The 18411-nt window shown below is 38.4% G+C and overlaps 1 protein-coding gene across 1 annotated transcript in view; it reads left to right on the top strand.

Annotated features, from left to right (window-relative positions):
- Positions 1 to 18411, top strand: part of COL4A2 (collagen type IV alpha 2 chain) — a 164385-nt gene that overhangs the window by 56439 nt on the left and 89535 nt on the right. The window contains exons 5-7 of the mRNA XM_026707722.2: positions 12590 to 12724; positions 12818 to 12862; positions 16739 to 16855. Of these exons, the coding sequence (XP_026563507.2) occupies positions 12590 to 12724; positions 12818 to 12862; positions 16739 to 16855 (297 nt within the window). The remainder of the gene's footprint in view (positions 1 to 12589; positions 12725 to 12817; positions 12863 to 16738; positions 16856 to 18411) is intronic.

The following is an 18411-nucleotide window of genomic DNA, read 5'->3' as shown; positions in this document are numbered from 1 at the left end:
CAGGCAGATTCCTGGAAGAGATTATCTCCAGCCTCCAATACATACATTCTATCTTTTTTTTTAAATATGAAAAGCTATAAAATGCAAGATTTAATAGTTATTTCAGCTACAGATAAAATGTTAAATCTCCAAGCATTGCTGTGCAATGAAACTATTCACATGTCAGTAATATAAAAATAAAAAAAAACTATTCCAACAACTATTCCAACTATTTAAGTATTTTGGTTTCAACATATCTTTTGTTCTTCAGTTATCCTGTGTTTCTGCCTTCTGTAAAATAGTAGCTCTTAGAAGGGTGGCTGCTCTGGGGAGGTCTATAAAAGGAGATGCATGATTTTTTGCTCTCACTATACACCCATTATTAACATACTTTGGGAGTATTTTTATCAATTATTGTTCAAATAAAAGAGTCTTAAGATAATGTGACCTATTAAAACTATCATGATAATATACGAGTTTGAGGTTAATACTGATTTTTATCATCAATCTTTCCAAGACAACCAAGTAACCAAGAATATAGCAGTAGTCACTGATTTGGATAAAAATTATGCCCTTAAAAGACTTTGAATAGAAACAACAAGAAGAAGATTTAGTAACTGGTGCCTTTGACGCCTGTTGATATAAAACATCTGTGTTGAACTTCCTGGATATTTTTCAGTCAGACTCCCACACAGATTGAAAAATATGGATTGACCACATACTGATTCTTCTTACTATAGTACTCACTGTTGTAATACAAATAGGAGCCAACAATTATCTTTCCTTTTTTACCTTAATTAAGGCAGATGATGCTTTCTCTTCATCAGATAAACTAGAAGCAGCTTGCCAAAAAAAAGATCTATACTAAGCACTGCCTTTTTTTGCCAAGGGAATCCAAACAAATTTTAAAAATCTAACCAGGAAAGCATGATAAGTAACTGAAAAACACAGAATTAGGCTACATGTAATTTGAATGTCTACAATAACCATTGTAGTTTACATTTTACTTGTTTAAGGTTCATTGCTTTTGTATGGCAGCAGTTATACCAGAGGCGAATAAGGGAGAAGGGTGCTAGGATTAAAATCACTCACGCTGTGGACTGGCTCTGTAATTCTGGGCTGCAACATTGGGCCAGTGGAGTCTTTTATGGGTGCCCTTAAGTTGCTTCCCCATCTGCTTTCCATTATATTTACAATGGCTACATAAAATGGCAGCTGTTTTATAATTGGACAAGTCACTCCCATTAGTCATAGCAGGTAGACATCCTTGTTTTGATCATACAGCCATATAAGGCAATCTCATTATTAAGTCATGCAAACTTTTAAGCAGAATGGCCAATAGGCATATCCATATTAAAGGGGGCACAAAATATAAATCCAAAGTTTTAGCATCTTATGGCTTATTTAAAAGGACACTTTTGACCTAATAATTTGAATCTTGACATTCACTGAGATATCGTTAATTCTGTATTTTTTGCCAAATTTGAGCTGACAAAAATGATAAAAGTTTAATAAAACAATACTAAAATGTAAATTTTATCCTTTTTGTAGTATTACTGTACTTGTCCACATGCTTTTGGTGAGCAATACTACTATCAGTCCCACTCCCTGGTTCTATAGCCAAATCCTCAGTTGGTCATTGTGTACTAGAGTACATTATAGACTACCTTAAAGTTCAAATAGTCTACAAAAACACCTAAAAAACTGTTTTGAATTTTTGAAGAAAAAAGATCCTTGTCAGGTTTTTTGAGCTACTTCTGTCCAAAAGGAAGAATCTGGCATTCACAAGCTTTATTGGATAGGATTTCTAAGTAAGCATTTTCACGAGAATTGTATGCTAATTGTGCTCTTATTTGTAATTAAAAAAAGAAACCATCTCAGAGCTGAATCATGATATTGGAATTCATTTCCTGGGACTAAATCTCAAATGTTTGAACAGTAAATTACAGGATAATTAGACCAAACTTTGTGGGATCGGTTTTTCCTCTGTTAGTATTTTAGAAGAATTACATTGAAAAACCCCTTTATTGTAAGAGTGCATTATTTTTACACAGAGAGGAGAATTATTGCTTTAGTCTCAAAAGTTTCCAACACATCTGTTTTACAGCCGCAAGAGTCCAATGCCCTATTTCTTCCCAAATATCATCATAATTTATTTGTTTTGGGTTTTTTTTGTTTATTTAGGAATCTTATTGAGATAATGTCCTCACAATGTCTTGTAAATAATAGCCTAATCTAATTTAGAGTTGCAAACATTTAAAAGCAGCTCTGACCTGGTGCCCTCCAGATGTTTGGACCAAGAATTCAATGTTTCCTGTCACATTGAATAATAAAAGTGTATATTGACAATTAATTCCCAGCTATATTGGCAAAAGGGTAGCAAGATATTGTCGATTCATCAGTCCTCTCTTGATTGTTTGAGGTAGAGTCAAATTTAAAAGGTGTGCAAGTATTAGAGAGATAGAGAGACTGAATCTCTTGAATAGAGAGATTGCTAACTTCAAGTTTTCTTCTAACTTTAATTTTATAATCCCAAACAATCCCAGAATCTTTGGGAGTTGGACAATGTGTAATAAATAATAATAATTCATTATGTTTAGATTGGATTTGGCATTTTTATCCAAATATCGAGTGGGCAAAGGCAAATATTGTTGTTTGATGTGTTAAAGATATTCCCCAAGATGCTCCAAATAAAGCTACTTTTGCAATTGACTGATAGTGATTTTGTCCAGGCCAATAGTGTTCACATGATGTTTCAGTTGTTTTGGGATTGCACTGAAGACATCTATCACTATTGGTACGATTTTTCCTTTCTTTTGACATAGTAGTTCTACTTCTGTCTGCAAGTTTTTGTATTTTGCTATTTTTTTCTAATTTCTCTTTCTCTTCTATTCTGCACTGCCACATCCACTATCCAGACATTTTGTCTTTCTTATTGACAATTGTTATGTCTAGAATTATGTGTTAAATATTTATCTGTTTAAATTCTAAAGTCCCAGAGCACTTTAGCTTCTTTATTCACCATTTCTTTTTCTAATCTGTGGTCACACCAATTCTTGCTTACAGGCAAATGTTATTTCTTGCAGATGTTCTAATGCACTATTGTTGCTACTTTGCTATGCCATTGTTTGTAGTCAGTCTGTGTGACCTTCTTGCAGTAGCTAAGTAGGTGGTCCACTGTTTCTTCAGTTTCTTTGCAGAGATGGCACTGTGTCTTTACTATTATGCTGATCAAATTTAGCAAAAGAAGAATCTAATTTGGGTTATACAGTTATCAAACAGCAATGAAAATGTGAGTTGCAATTCTGCTGGCATTAATATAAATATTTTGGTTTAAAGAAAAAAAAAAAGGTCTCTCCCCATTGAGTTGAATTTTCCAGCTTTGTTGGGTCCAGTGGTATCCCTGTATAGTATCATCATCCATGGTCTCTGTAGCCCTAGGGCAGCGGTGGCAAACCTTTTTTGGCTCCTGGGCTGATAATTGCGTACACGCTTGTGTGCTCATGCTCACGTGCCAGCACACAGAAGGCAATGCGTGCTGGCCCCACTCCATCCCTTGCGCCTGCGCGCGCGATCCCCTCACAGTGTGTTGCACATCTGCACATGTGTGCATGATTCCCTTGCAGTGCCATGCATCTGTGCATGTGCGCATGATTCCCCTTGCCGTATGCCGCAGGTCTGTGCATGCACGCATGATTCCTCTGCACATGCATGTGCAATCACTCCGCTGCATGCTGCACGTCTATGTGCATGCAATCATTCTCGCATGCCATCTATTTGTGCCTGCGCCCGCGACCCCCAGTGCACACTTTGCATCTCTGCGCATGCACACGTGTCTCCCCGCCCACCGTGACAGATACCTGACAATCAGCTGTCGGGTTGCGGTGGCGTGTGCACATGTGCAGTGGGGCTCTTCCGGGCAAGCTCTTATATGCTGGGGGAAATGACTCTGTGTGCCAGTTCCGGCATGTGTGGCATAGGTTCACCATCATGGCCCAAGGGCAACAAACATCCAATTAAATTTTGGGCTTTGATGTACTCTCATTTGGGATGTCAGTTTAGCTTTGGTTGCCTCCTCTGTTAGGAGGAAAAATAAAGGTTTGAGTCAGGCAGCTCCCAAAACATCATTGTCATCACCACCACTGCCATCATCATCATCATCTATGCTTGCTTATTTCTCCTGGAAGCAATATTAAACAGTGTGTCTCTTGGATTATATTTTTATAACTGTTGGAAGGTTCAGTTAGGGACATTCCAGGTATACATCATACAGAAGAATAATTTATCCTCAATTGGGCACATATTGCTATTTTTTAAAATCTCAGTAATACAGTTTCGGTAGTTTGCTTTTATACATCATGGTGTTAAGGACATTTAAGCACTTACCTGACACAAGCCAGTACTGGCCTGCTTATACTGGTTTGAATTCTTGTCAGCTTAAGAAAATGTGGATGAGACAACATGCTGTGGCAAATCTACATTTGATACATCTAAGTGCTGTGAGATAATATATTTATTCCATGGTTGCCAGTTTGTTGCCATACTAGCCAAGGTGTCCTATCAAAATCAAACCAAATGATAAACTAAGAAATAAGACAAGCATCTCTGAAAACTGTTTAACAATCCAGGAAACAGCTTGAGCTGCAAAAGAATTTGTCCCACACCCACCTCCCAGCCTATGGGCCTCAGGGTCATTTGTCTTCTACTCAGTATCCCACGGTCAAGCAAGCATGTCTTGCAAGATAAGGATGCCATTAGAACACACACACACACACACACACACACACACACACACACACACGACCTTGGAATATGAACAAAAAGATGTGAATGGAAGGGATAATATCTCAGTTGATTTGTTGGATAAGATTGATTTTTTGATTCCACAGGGAGGCAAAGAAATGCCTGGGAATTACAAAAAAAGAAAAGAAAAGACTAGTTTACATATTATGGATGCAATAAGGAAATTAGGCAATGAATGGGGTAAGATTAATTCTGCTTGGTTACCATATGATAAGCAGCTGCTCTAGCAAAGGCAGATGTCTACATAGGAACCCAGCTGGAACCTAGTATATTGATACTGATTAACACTGAAGAGCCCTGAACAGGAAGAGGAAGTCATTGCAATATGTGCGGAAAAGAGACCATGAGTAGCGAAATATTCTACTCCACCTTCCCTACATTGTACTCTAAGCCTATTGTTGAGCTCAGACCTATTCTAATTGCTTGGAAGAGTTCCTCCTCCTCTATGCTACTGCAGAAGCACTTGTACAATTTTAGCAGGCCCTTTCCAGCCAAAGATGAAGGCACAAACTCTCAAATTGTGCTACAGTTCATCATGTCATCTCAGTTCTATGAAATATACTGTACCTGCACTATCCAAATGATTGCAGTGGAATGTCAGTGACGCCCAACGTGTGACGGTCTCCAGCCAGCCATCACTTTGAGGCAGTACTTCATCACTTTCATGTCTTCATTACTTTCCAAACTGTAAAAAAAAGAAAAAAAAGAGTAAAAAAGAGAGTTATATAGAATCAAAAATGGAGACTTATAGATTGTAAATCTTCTCTGGCATAACTGGATCTAGAGATCAGCCATTTTGTCCAGCTCCTGACATCTATTGTGATGCTATGAGGAAAAACAAGCCTATATTACAATAGACACTATCAGCATCCTGTCAGAAATGCAAGGCACAGAAACTTTTCACTGTTTTCCCTGTTACCTGGCAAAACTCATGACTGCTGAATAATACCCTGGTCTTTACCCTGACGTCCTGAACTAAAGGGGGAGGATGCTTGCAGAAAGGTACCTTGTTCAGAAAAAAAGATCTGCATACAGGCATTCCAAATATTTATTTATACATATACACATACATGTTATTTATATAACCACCCATCTCACACATATAGCTATGATGGCTTACAGGATCAAAACATAAATCCACTACACATAACTCTTCATCTCCCCCAGTGCCCAGGGTAAATAATGACCCCAAGAATAACAAAACCCATTCCACTGAGCAAATGCCTGGGGAAACAGCAATGTCCCCAGGGGTGGGATTCAAATTTTTAACAACCAGTTCTATGGACGTGGCTTAGGTGGTGGGCATGGCTTGGTGGTCATGTGTCTGGGTGGACATGGCTTGGTGGTCATGTTATTGGCTGGGTGTGGCCAACTCAATATCACTCACATCGAGGCACGCATCTCCTCGCCTGGCCTCTCATCTGTGGGGATGCTGCAACAGTCGTAAGTGTAAAACAGTCATAAGTCACTTTTTTCAGTGCCATTGTAACTTTGAATGGTCACTCCACACAAGCAAAGTACCAGCAAAGGAGGGGAAAACAACTCCAGAGAAGTTCCTGAGACAGGAAGTCCAGTCCTGCCAAGAAAGTAATAAGGGTTAACAGAGAGGCAGTTTCTGTAAGAAACACCAGAATGTTTCCTTCCTGCCTTCCTTACAGGATTAGGCCAGTAATTTCTTCTAACAACCGGTTCTCCAAACTGCTTAGAATGTTAACAACTGGTTCTAGTGAATAGGGGCGAACCTGTAGAATCTCACCCCTGAATGTCCCCAATGCTTTGCAAAAGGTTAACAGGACTGGAAGCCATCCAAATTTCTGAGGGGATGTAATTTTAAAGAGGGAAGGCAATGAATTTTTGAAGCCAGGTCTCCACTTATGTCACTAGCTACCAAGACTCTGATGGAAGTGTGGATGCTTTCAGGTATACTAAAAGTGTGGTGGCTATTTAAAAGGGTGTACATTTGATAAATGTTTTAGGTACTGTTGATTGATGTTTTATTTAGGTTATGATATTTTTATATGAAAAACACATCTGTCAGATCAAAATGTTCATTGGGGATATATGCCAGGGTAGATAAGTATCATGCTTCAATGTGCCTGGAATTCTGATCCAGAATGTACATCTGCATTCCTTGAAATAAATAAGGATTATCAACCAAGATTCTAGTTTCTGTTAATAACTTTCTAGTCAGACTGATTGGGAAACGTTGATGAAGTAGAGACATCCTGTTATTAAAATAAGCTGTGAATGGGGATGGAGAGTAAAATTACAAGCATGAAGAAAAGAGTCAGTAATTTCTTGCTTTATGAAACTGAGATGTTATTGCATACTTTCAGTCAGACATTCATGTCATATTGACTCCTAACAGGAGACAAAAGGGGAATGCTTTGGACCTCATGAACAATGATGTGGGATTTCAGAGAATGTAATAGTTCCCTTTCAGAGCTTCTTTTCTGACTCATAATAGCAATACATGTTACAAGTAGCAAAAAATTCTTGGAACATATTTGTAAATTAGTGCTCATGGTACTGGCAAAGCTCTTCAGCTTGGGGTATATTCCACATTTGTTGTTTTTATGTTACAAAACTGCTTTGTAAATCGAGTTACTTTTAATTACGACAATGTATAGGTTATTTTTCTCAGCTATACAAGTGGTCTTCAATTTACAACAGCAGTTGGGACTCAAATTTCTGTCACTAAATGATGTGGTCTTAAAATGTGTCCACATTGCTTAACTACAGCAATCCCTGCAGTCCTTGTTGCCATTTCTAGTTAAATTACTAGATGAGGCAACTTCCTGCCAGCTCTCCACTGCCAAGAAGCTGACAGGAAGGTGCAAGTCCCAGGCGGCATGCATGCAGACTGCCAGGCAGGTAGCAGGTAAGTGCCTGCTGCTGAGTGGGGGAGAGAGTGATGGGGTGAGAGTGTGAGAGAGAGGCAGCAGTCTTGGGGAGGTTATACAAGGATGCAAGGGAAGTGGGGCAAAGGTCAGAGAGGGAGAGTGTGTTGAAGTGTATGATAGTGCACAAGGATGCAAGGGAGGTGTGATAAGGCTCAGGGAGGTGCATGAGGATGTGAGGGAGGATGCACAAGGGGGCATGAACAGCTGGCACAGGGCAAGCACAGAGAGGCTGAGGCAGAGTGTTTAGGTGGGGGAGATTTACCCCAGCAACTTGCAACCTTTCCTGCTGGCTTGCCTGCTGATTTTCTGTAAAAGCTGGCAAGAAAGGTTACAGATGGGGATCATGTAACTGCAAGGTGCTGCAACTGATTGTAAATGCAAAACAATTGCCAAGTGCCCAGATAATGATTGCATGACCATGGGGATTTGGGATGACTGGAACTACAAGGGCTAGTTGTAAACACCATTCAATTCTGTTGTAACTATGAATGGTCATTGAACAGAATGATCGTAAGTCGAGGATTACCTGTAGAAGTCTCCTGGTTTAAAAAACAGCTTGGACTGTTAACATTTTAAGCAATGTGATCTCATAACTTGTCCTGCAGGTGGAATGAACCAAGAATATGTAGAACAGGGGTGTCAAACTCAAGGTCCATGGCTGGATGCTTAGATCCAGTGGGGCTGCCCTGGAAACAGCAAAGGAACAGCCTGTGGGGCCTGTGCCAGGGAAAAGGGAGCTCAGAAGGGCCACCTGCTGCAGCCCTCTGCCAGCAAAAACAGAGCCGTACACGCCACCTTCCCCAAGCTCCATTTTCATTGGCAGAGGGCTGCAGGAGGCCATTGCGGCCAAAAATGGGGCATTCCCCCCTCAAGCTTCATTTTCATTGGCAGAGGGCTGCAGGAGGCCATCGTGGCCGAGCTCCGTTTTCACTGGCAGAGGGCTGGCAAAACAAACTGAAAGCAAAACAAAAGGAGAAATGTTTCCCCTTTTGCATTTGAGCATTCAAGAAGAGACAGGAAAGGAGAAAGGGGAAGAGGACAGTCAAATAAAAAGGAAAAATGCAAAGAGCAAGGAAGAAAAAATAAGGAAAGAGGGGAAGGAAGAAGAAAGAATGAAGAGGGAAGGAAAAAGAAGGAAAGGAAAGGAAAGAAAGGAAGGAGGAAGGGAGGGAGGAAGGAAGGAAGGAAGGAAGGAAGGAAGGAAGGAAGGAAGGGAAGGGAGGAAGGAAGGAGATTATAATGAGAGGGAGGGAGGGTCTGAGGTAAATCCTGCCTTAGCACTTGGCCACCACAGGTGCCTCTGACATGAGTGATGTCGAGCTAGCCAAGCCCACCCCAGCCATGCCCCTGCTGCCCCCACCCCAGAGATCAAACACAACCCTGATGCAGTCCTCAATGAAGTCAAGTTTGGCAACCCTGTGGTAGAGGAAATGGTTGCATTTCATTTTTGTAGAATGTGAATTTGTTTGCTAGCCATTATAAATACAATCTTCTTGTATAGAGTACAGGAAACAAATAGAAAAGGCTTTATCAGTAGATGAACATGTTTCAAATTTGCAAGTAATTGTAATGTTGTCACAAAATGTAATCCATAGTCCTCATGTGGCTGATAGGGCCAATAACAAAAATACTTTTAGTATTTTTAGATTATAAGAACTATCCTAATCTGTTTTCGTAATAATTTTTAATTCTCATGAAATTTCATGGGGGTCTTTTATTTAATCATCCACCACAACTATTGATAGGCTATTTGTTTGTTTGTATCCTGAATTTTATTATTTTTACAAATAATTGAAGGTGGTGAACATATCCAAACATCTTCCTCCTTCTATTTTAGCCACAGCAACAGCCCTGTGTGGTGGGTTGATCTGAGAGAGAGTGCCTGGCCCAAGGTCACCAAGATGATTATCACTTACCACTCTTTCTGGCTTTCCAGGGTGGATGGTGATGTTTTTTTAGTTTACCAGCTGGGCACAATTCCAAAAAAGCAATTACCCATCTTTTATTTTCTAAAAAAAGTGGCCATACATACCAAATTCCCACTTATAAAATAAAACCAAGTAAAATAAAGGAATCAGGGATACTTTAGTAGCCACCACAGAAGGTGCCAGTAAACAGACTGCTGTCCATTGGCATTTCCTTTGGTGGATTTTGCGAAAGTAAAAATAATGCTTCACCTTCGTAATTTCTCTGTTAACCTTCCAACCATTATGGGACTTGAGTTATTGAAGGTCCCAATTTCCTAAAAGTGCAGCTCTATACATAATGTTAAGAAGGCAGCTAGTGACATCTAAAGGTCTATTTGAAAAATTAAAAATGATTAAAAATTGAAGAACTGTATGCTGTAAAATTGGTGTTTTGACATGAAGCCCAACATGTTTTGGCTAAAATCCTTATTCAGGATTTCCTGACTGAATAGGGATTTGGAGTTGGCTTCCAACAAATTAAATATGCTAGTGATGGCAAACACAAGTACTAGTTTCGCACATTGTGCCAAGTATCCAGGGACACTTGAATAAGTTTTTGCATCCTGGTTCACATCCCATAAGCCATGGTTTAGAGAGCACAGTGGTGGGTTCCCACAGGTTGCTAAGCCAAATAAAGCAAAATATATTGTAATATGACTAATTGCAGTGTGTGAAACCAACAACATTCCTTCTACAACCATAATGTTTGCAAAATCAGTTCTGACAATCTTCTTTGAACTGGGAGAGACTTTAATTGCACGGCTGTGATGAAGCAAAGGCAGCCATGAAATCAGGAAGTGTGCTCTGGGCAATTTTGTACCTTGTATCAATAGAAATTACACACTCTGGTTCACTGATACAGTTTTACAACTGCTTATTAAGATTTTCCCATTTAGAGAAACCAAGATATTAACCTTTATTTCAGTGTTGGTGCCTGAGTAAAAATAGGGTATTATATCTGATCTGCAAACATCTAGATAATCACTAGAAGGCAGTAAAGATTTACTATTTTCATGTCTCTTTGTTACCATTTCATAATTATTTTTATTTGTCTAGTATGTAGCCATACTGAATGCACCTGGAGAAGCAGAGAGGGGTTGTAGGAGTTTTCTTCAGGCTTCCCCTTACTGTAGGAAGCTTTCCATTTGCAAAATTGCAGGGGCATTTCCCCTGGCTTATAAAAAAAACAGCTGTCCGCGTTCCAATGACTCCCGATTTCATTCAGCACTCAGAAACAAAGTTCAACCAAGTAAGAATTTATTGAAAAAGTCCTTTTGGCTCATCTGGGAAAATCCAAATCTGAGACTTCCAGGTTTTCCCTTCCCAATTGAAAATCATATCCCATCCCCTGCACCCACCAGTCCGTCACATTGTCCAATCAACCATCGTTCCAACTGGAGACATTCCTCCAGACCCTCTTCTCCAGGTGCAGGGAAACTTGTCCTTGACTTTTGGGAAGAATGTTGTTGAGTCTAAACTTCCTCCTCTCTATGAAATCGCCCCTCCCAAATTCCCAGGCACTAAAATATGGCAGCCTCAAAGCTTCTAAGTAAAATATGGCTTCCAAGTCTGACAATGGAATTGCACCATTGCAATGTAGGCCTTCTTTTTTGTATGAGCATTTGTTTCAGACAGAGTTTATTATTAGTGGTTCTTTATTATTTACCCAACTAACTTTTACAGCTCTAAAGACTCCAGGCTGCTAATATCCAAGTAAGAAAACTCATAAATTAACAGCAACAACAATAATGCTCTTTATATAAAAATAATAATACAGTACAATTATCAGAAAAACAGAAACAACACTTAAAATGTAATTAACTGTAATAGTTAGAACAAATCACATCTCTCAAGCCCCAAATGCTCTCTTAAATAGCCAGTATTTTGTTTCTCTACAGAAATGTAGGAATTGAGGGAGGAAGCAACCTATTCCACATGGAGATGACAGTTGTGGAGAAGGCTTACTTCCAATCCAAGCCATTTTATTTTGCTGAAAACCAAGTGCCCTGTTACAAGTGAACTGAACAAAATGATATATATTCTTTAGGAAGCAGATGGTCCCTAACCTTGATAACCTGAACTTAAGTTGTGTAAGTCTTTATTAGTAATAACTAGCAATTTGAAATGTACTTGGAAACAAGCAGGAAACCGGGGCATCCCTTGCTTACACTATTGATATGATGCTTCCAAAACAGTTCTTACCTAGGATCATTGAATTTCAAGTAGCCTTCAATGGAATTGAAGCAGCCTTCAATGGAATAAATATAAATAGATCATATTAGGTAGTCCATCTTCAAAGTAGAAAGAGCTATGAGCAGCTAACACTAAAACCACCTTTTCTCAAAAGCTGAATCTGGTCAAATCCCCTTCGCCCATCATATTCTCCACCTGTGGTAAAGACATGAATCTAGGAGGATGATCAAGTTGTTGACCATACATTTCAAGGTAAAAGCAACCCTGCCCAGAATTAGAGCAAAGGGGCCAGCAGAAACTCATGCTTTCTGAATGAATAACTATTCTGTCTTCCTGGGATTCAGTGTCATGTTTCATGCACTTCTTCGCTCAAGATGTTGCCTTAGAACATCCACAGTCTTCTGCCTGGTTCTGGATAAGTATCATATTTTGATTGATTCTATTGATGGTATCTTACCCTGGGAATCCCTTGGCATCTGCTGACAGGAGAAGCTACTTTTGGCCAATACTTTCATCATCTTTATATTTTAATGATCAATAGGAAATGTGGAAAAACTGCTCCCTAATGAAACACTGTGCAGATTTCTGACTGGGCATTAGCATTAAACTCACACTAAATTTGGTTTAAGTTTTGTGATCCTGCAGTTTTTATAAACTGCAAAGGCAGAAGTACTCATTATTGTGCAGATACACCTTGTCTATTTTTAGCAGTAACTGAAAACTTTTGTGGATTGTTGTTTACAGGGCCAGCCAGGATTGCTTGGACAACAAGGACCCCCCGGACCATCGGGAGTGATGGGCATACCGGGACTTTCAGGGCACAAAGGGGACAAAGGTGAACGAGGTAGACCTGGCATTACTGGACCCAAAGGAGAAGTGGTAATTTTATAACTTCTAAGAAGTCAATTCCACTGTGAAGAACAAATGCAAAAAGTAGGTGACTACATCATCATGTGTCCCTTTTCATTATAGGGACAAAGAGGAGTCACAGGGTTTCCCGGTGCAGATGGAATTCCTGTAAGTAAATGTTTGTTCCTTGTATTGAAATGTGAAACTATTATGATAGTCTTTCCTGTAAATAATTCAAGTTATAAATAACCAAATAATGCATATGATAAAATAAACAGCTCATTTTTTCTCCAGCCAAACTCAAGACTAGTATAAAATACAAAATCAGCATTAAAAACAAAACATAATCATGTTTTTAAAAAGTTATTTAAACAGTGGATGAAATAAATGTTTTTTTAGCTGTTTATACATAGGCGATGCTGATGAATTTTCATGATGCGCTGTCCCATGATCTTGGTGGATTGGATCTTAGATCTCAGACATAGTCAAAAAAGAGAGCAGAGATTAAAGATTAATGGTTTGCATCCTGAAGAGAAATCTATTTTTAAGTATTTCTTTAGTAGATTTATTTAGCACTCGCCTCACTTTTATGTGACATTTATTTTAAGCAGCTTAAAATAAAACAAATAATACAAAATATGATCCCAGAACAAGTGCAACTGAGCCATGGCTTCTACTTGCTTTTTAAGAAGAAGCCATGAATCCAGGAGGACTCTGAGATTATGCACTGGATCTATCTAGGGCAGTGCCATCCCATCCCAAACCAAAGAGGGAAGGTTCCCCAGAACCAGGGGGTTCAAAACTCCAGAGCCACCTGGTCTTGCTTGAAGTAAGCTGAAACCTGATGCACCCAATCCAGGCCTCCATAGCCTGTAGCCACTGAGACAGAACTTCCACAGCATCAATCAGACAGCCTGGTGTGTAGATATAAAGCTGAGTATCACTGATGATATCTCACTCCAAACTCAACCAGCAGCTTCATGCTTCATGTAGATGTTAGATAGGAGGGGAGAGAGCTCCAAGCCCTGTGGAATTTCACAAAGGAAGAGAGCCACAGGCTGGATCTCTTTGCCCTGGAACCAACCTTGAAGAAGAAGGAGAAGCAGCACTACACAACCCCCAGATGGTAGTGAAGTTGGTGCAGAAGCACACTGTGATTGATGGTGTCAAAAGCTGCTGAGAAGTCAAGAAAAACAAGAGAGACTCACCACCCCACCCCTCTCCCACCAGAGGTCATACAAGAGTGCTATCAATCCATCTCAGTTCTATACCCAGATCTGAACCCTGACTGAAAAATTATCTATTCTTCCAGAGTCCTTTGAAGTTGTAATGCACCTTCTCTACAATGTTCCCTAGCAAATTGTCCACAATGTTGGGGTATAGCAATATTCCCTTGAAAAGCATTTAAATAGAAAACGATCTGGTGTAAATTTTAAACATCTATTACATCACCCTTTGCCAAATTCTGGACATGAGAGCCATGAGAAATGCAGGGAGAAGCATTCTTGGGCTAACAGTTTCTAAGTGCTGCCTTGCATAAAATAATAAGCAAAGTACATTTATTCCTAGACACTTTCACAGAAATCCCCAGACAGATTTCCCAATACCAGCTTCCTCTTCCATGCCCTTTGACATCAGAACATTTTTTTACCACCCACATGCATCAGTAAAATGAAATTCCAAATGGCTATTTTCAGCTGCTTGACTCATTCACCCACTCTTCTAATGTGTTTTGCAGTGCAGAGCTAAAGCTAGAAAATGCTTTTCTTTTTCCACATATGGATGTTGCATTAACTTTCATGGGACTTGCCTTCAGGCAGCAAATGAAAGGTAATATAAGGTCACACAAGGAAAAGCCGCCTGCGGATGATGCAGAATATATCCTGAAGACAGAGAAAAGTAAAAAGCAAGCCATGTGATTTTAAGGGCAGTGATTACACAAATTTAATATTCACATGATCTGGAAAACTATCCAGGAGTAATTTTCAAGTATGAAGGACAATGGAGGATTTATTTATCATGTATAATAAGCTTAATATAATTTTCTATATTTCTATATTTTCACATAGCTTAGATAAGCACAAAGGAGCAAGAACACTCACCACCATTTATTATTGCCTTGTTTGGCCCTTCTTGGAGATTACTTGGAGCATATATGCTTGTCAATGTAGAGATATAATATTATTTCCTTGATATATATTCCTCTAAAATGCTAAATAGCTGCTGTGTATTTAAGTGTCTTTAGGAAACAAATAGAAGGCATAGTGGGGTTGTCTATTTCTCCTACCTCAAAATGGCTGGCATGCAACATCCAGCCAGGGACATTTGGAATTAGTTTTTGACGTAACACTTTTTGCAGTCTGAAAAATTCCATTTTGAGCTATTCCAGAGCTTCTGAATTCAAGAATGATTCTCTTCCTTCACTAATCTGTCTTCCCCATCTTGATGATTTCTCCTTCTGGAAACCATTGTCCTGAGCATGTGATCTGAATATTATTTTATTTTGGGTAACATTGAATTTGTACATTTGTCTGCTCCAAGAATGAGTCAGCAAGCTAAAAAAAAAACCTTACCCTTTTCCAATGGTCACTCCCAGGAATATTTAGATTTGGTAGTAAGCTAAATCCTTGGGGGGCGGGGGGATCCAATAATAACTCCTACCTTCTGTAACTATTTCTCATTTTCTCTTATACAATTTGATATTAACAATGGGAATAACAAAAATATAAATCAGCTATGAATAAAATTTCAGCCATTTGTTTTCAGTAGGAAAGAAGAATAATTGAAAAAATTGATTAGTGACTGCTTTTCTTCCTCAGTTCTAACACACAGACTTAAAATACAACAAAATTTGCATGAGAAGTGATGGTATGCTAGAGTGATTTATTTTCATGAACAACTTATAGGATACTTATGGAAACCATTTTCCACCATAGAATTAGGATAGGAAAAGGCATATCAATAGTATTCACACACATTTTAATGACATTCATTTACTCATAGATATTTGTCAACACACTTTTTAAAATTCCTCTCCAATATTCTAAAACTATGTTGAAAAATATTTTTAATAATTACAATAAAACCCTCCCATTCCTCTAATGGTAAAAGTGGCATTTACAATAATCTTTAGAGATGTAGAACTGGACAAATTCTCAATGCATTTTTTTTAGCATAAAAAGATATTTCCCCACACAGTACAACACAGTCATTCTGTGGTTCCAATGAGCTTCAATACCTAATGAATGAAACACCATTTATACTCTGTTGTAGTGCTTAGTCTGCAGTTCATAGAATTGCAGTTTAATTGACAAGATATATAGAATGCTGGCTGGCTGGATAAATCAGTGGCACTGATTTCTTAGACCCTTGCAACTGATGGGGAAAAATGGGTTCTTGATGGAGAATTAAGGATTTACTCCTCTTTATCGTTCACTCTTGATTCAAAATGTTGCTAACTTCAGGTCACTATCTTCTGCTTTTGATCCAAGCACACCTGGGTTTGATTTTTGTCTTGGTAAAAATAATTCGCTTGCTGCTAAACTATGTACTGTATTTCCTGGAAAAAGACCTCCTTTTTATTATAGTTACTAAGCCTATTCACTACACATTTGTCAGGGCAGGTCATACATATACAGAATGCAACAACTTCCAAAAGATTACATATAGAATGCAGCCTCAGGAAGGTCTTCTTATTCACTTAATGCCATATTTAAATTGGATTTTAGTTATCTTAACTATTTGAACGCAAGGAATGCAAAGATATTAAAAATATGCTATTGTTCCCTACTTGTTATCTATACATTTCTGTTTCTGCTGATATCCTAGTTTGTTTCTACTTTCTTTTCATATTCTCAAAGATATATGGTTTGAACTATAGAATAGTATTCTTAATAGAAAAGAATTAAAAAATACTTTTTTTACTCCATTTTCCCTATAGAACACTTGCTTGCACTAATGTAAGAACTTTTAAGAATTCCAAGAAAACCAAGAAGAAGAAAGCAAAAACAGCAGGTCATAACTGTATTTATTTTGTTTCCACAGGGTCATCCAGGTCAGGGAGGATCAAGAGGAAAACCAGGCCATGATGGTTGCAATGGGACCAAGGGAGATCCAGGTCCACAGGGAATTCAGGGACCTGCCGGGACTCCTGGTTTTTTTGTAAGTTATGAACACTAAATATGTCAACTTAAAGCTAGCAGCAAAATCAAGAGTAAATTGTTCCCGTCTACTAAATGAGAGAAAAGGGTTTCCATTCTTGTGAATCTACCACATTAGGATTATATGCTGAAGTGCTACAAATGGTGCATTGCCTAGAGCTGAAACATAATTATCAGAAGGAAATTCCAGGTTGACTAGTAGTCATTCTGGAAAACTTTGGAGTTCAGTCATCCTATGTGTTCACAATATTAGTACATTAGTTGAGGACCATGATTGATTATAATGATAATTTTTGGAGGGGAAAATCCATAATAATTTACAGGATCTTTCTTTTTAAAGGAGGGGGAAATTTCCTTCTTTGTTCTTTTGAGACACATTAATAAAGTTGCAAATATACTTGTCCTTTCTGTGCTGAATGAACTTGCTCAGTTTCATAGGGATACATAGCATATTTTAAAGTGAAGAAATAATTAATTTTCCTCTGTTTGGTGAGCAGTATCTGAGAAAGCAAAGTATCTTGTTGAGGGTACTTTTTGGCAAAAAACACCACAAAAATGAACCCTGCTATTCAAAGAAATAGAAATGGAGTTGGATCAGGGATCATCTAAATTCCTAATTCATAGAAATAGCTTTGTTACTTTTAGACAAAATTAGATGACATTTGAAGAATTGTTTGCTCATTCTATGAAGATAGCAAATTTTAATTTCAAATGAGGGAAAGAGTTTGACTGTGTAAACAAATATTTTAATTTGTTAATCAATGATAACTAATGTTTAGATACATAGCAATGGGTCATTGGAGGAGCTGTGATTGATAGAGTGCTGAGGATCTATCTTTTTTTATTCCGAGTTACTTTATAATGAGGGAGATAGTTTAGGATGTTCTTTTGTTTATTTCTTTTTCAGCTGCATGAAGGTTACATTACAACTTCTGTATGTCTGGAACCCAAGATGTAGAATGATATACTTTACCAGGGGTCAGAATACCAGGGGGATTAGTCCAGATGGCAATCTTATTTCCACAGCAGAACGGCTTGAAATATTCAGCAAACATTAGTTCCTATCTACGTGGGCTCCCATGGTGAGATTTGCTGAAGGCAATCAGACACAGACACATCATCAAGCATCTTGAGTTGTGAGACAGCTTGGGCTCTTCAAGCACTTACAAGGGTTCAAGCACATTGTAGGACTTACAGTTAGAAGGACAGTAGGGTTTTGTGCTTCCCTACATGATATGCTTTCTCAGGATCTAAAAATCCCAAAGTGCCATGTTGTCATATAGACAAAGCGAGACAAAGAACCATATTACAAGAGATGGATACCAACTAGGCCAGATACACATATATATCCACGTAGTTTCTGTTTAGAAATAAAATCATGGAGAAGTTTTTCAGATTAGGTAAAATAGGTCTGCAGTCCGGCAATAGAGAAATAGTAGATGAACGATAATAAGAGAAAAAGATTTTTATAGCTATTATACAATTTACTTACTTATCAAAAGTAAAAATGTTGCAGTCTCCAGATCTTTGTATATTTGTTCTAATTAAACATTTAAA

The sequence above is a fragment of the Pseudonaja textilis genome, chromosome 1 (assembly GCF_049901715.1).
Source record: "Pseudonaja textilis isolate UNSWEBS1 chromosome 1, rPseTex1.2, whole genome shotgun sequence".
Classification (NCBI taxonomy): Eukaryota; Metazoa; Chordata; class Lepidosauria; order Squamata; family Elapidae; genus Pseudonaja; species Pseudonaja textilis.
The sequence above is the reverse complement of the archived record's forward strand: the minus strand, read 5'-3'. Positions and strand labels throughout refer to the sequence as shown.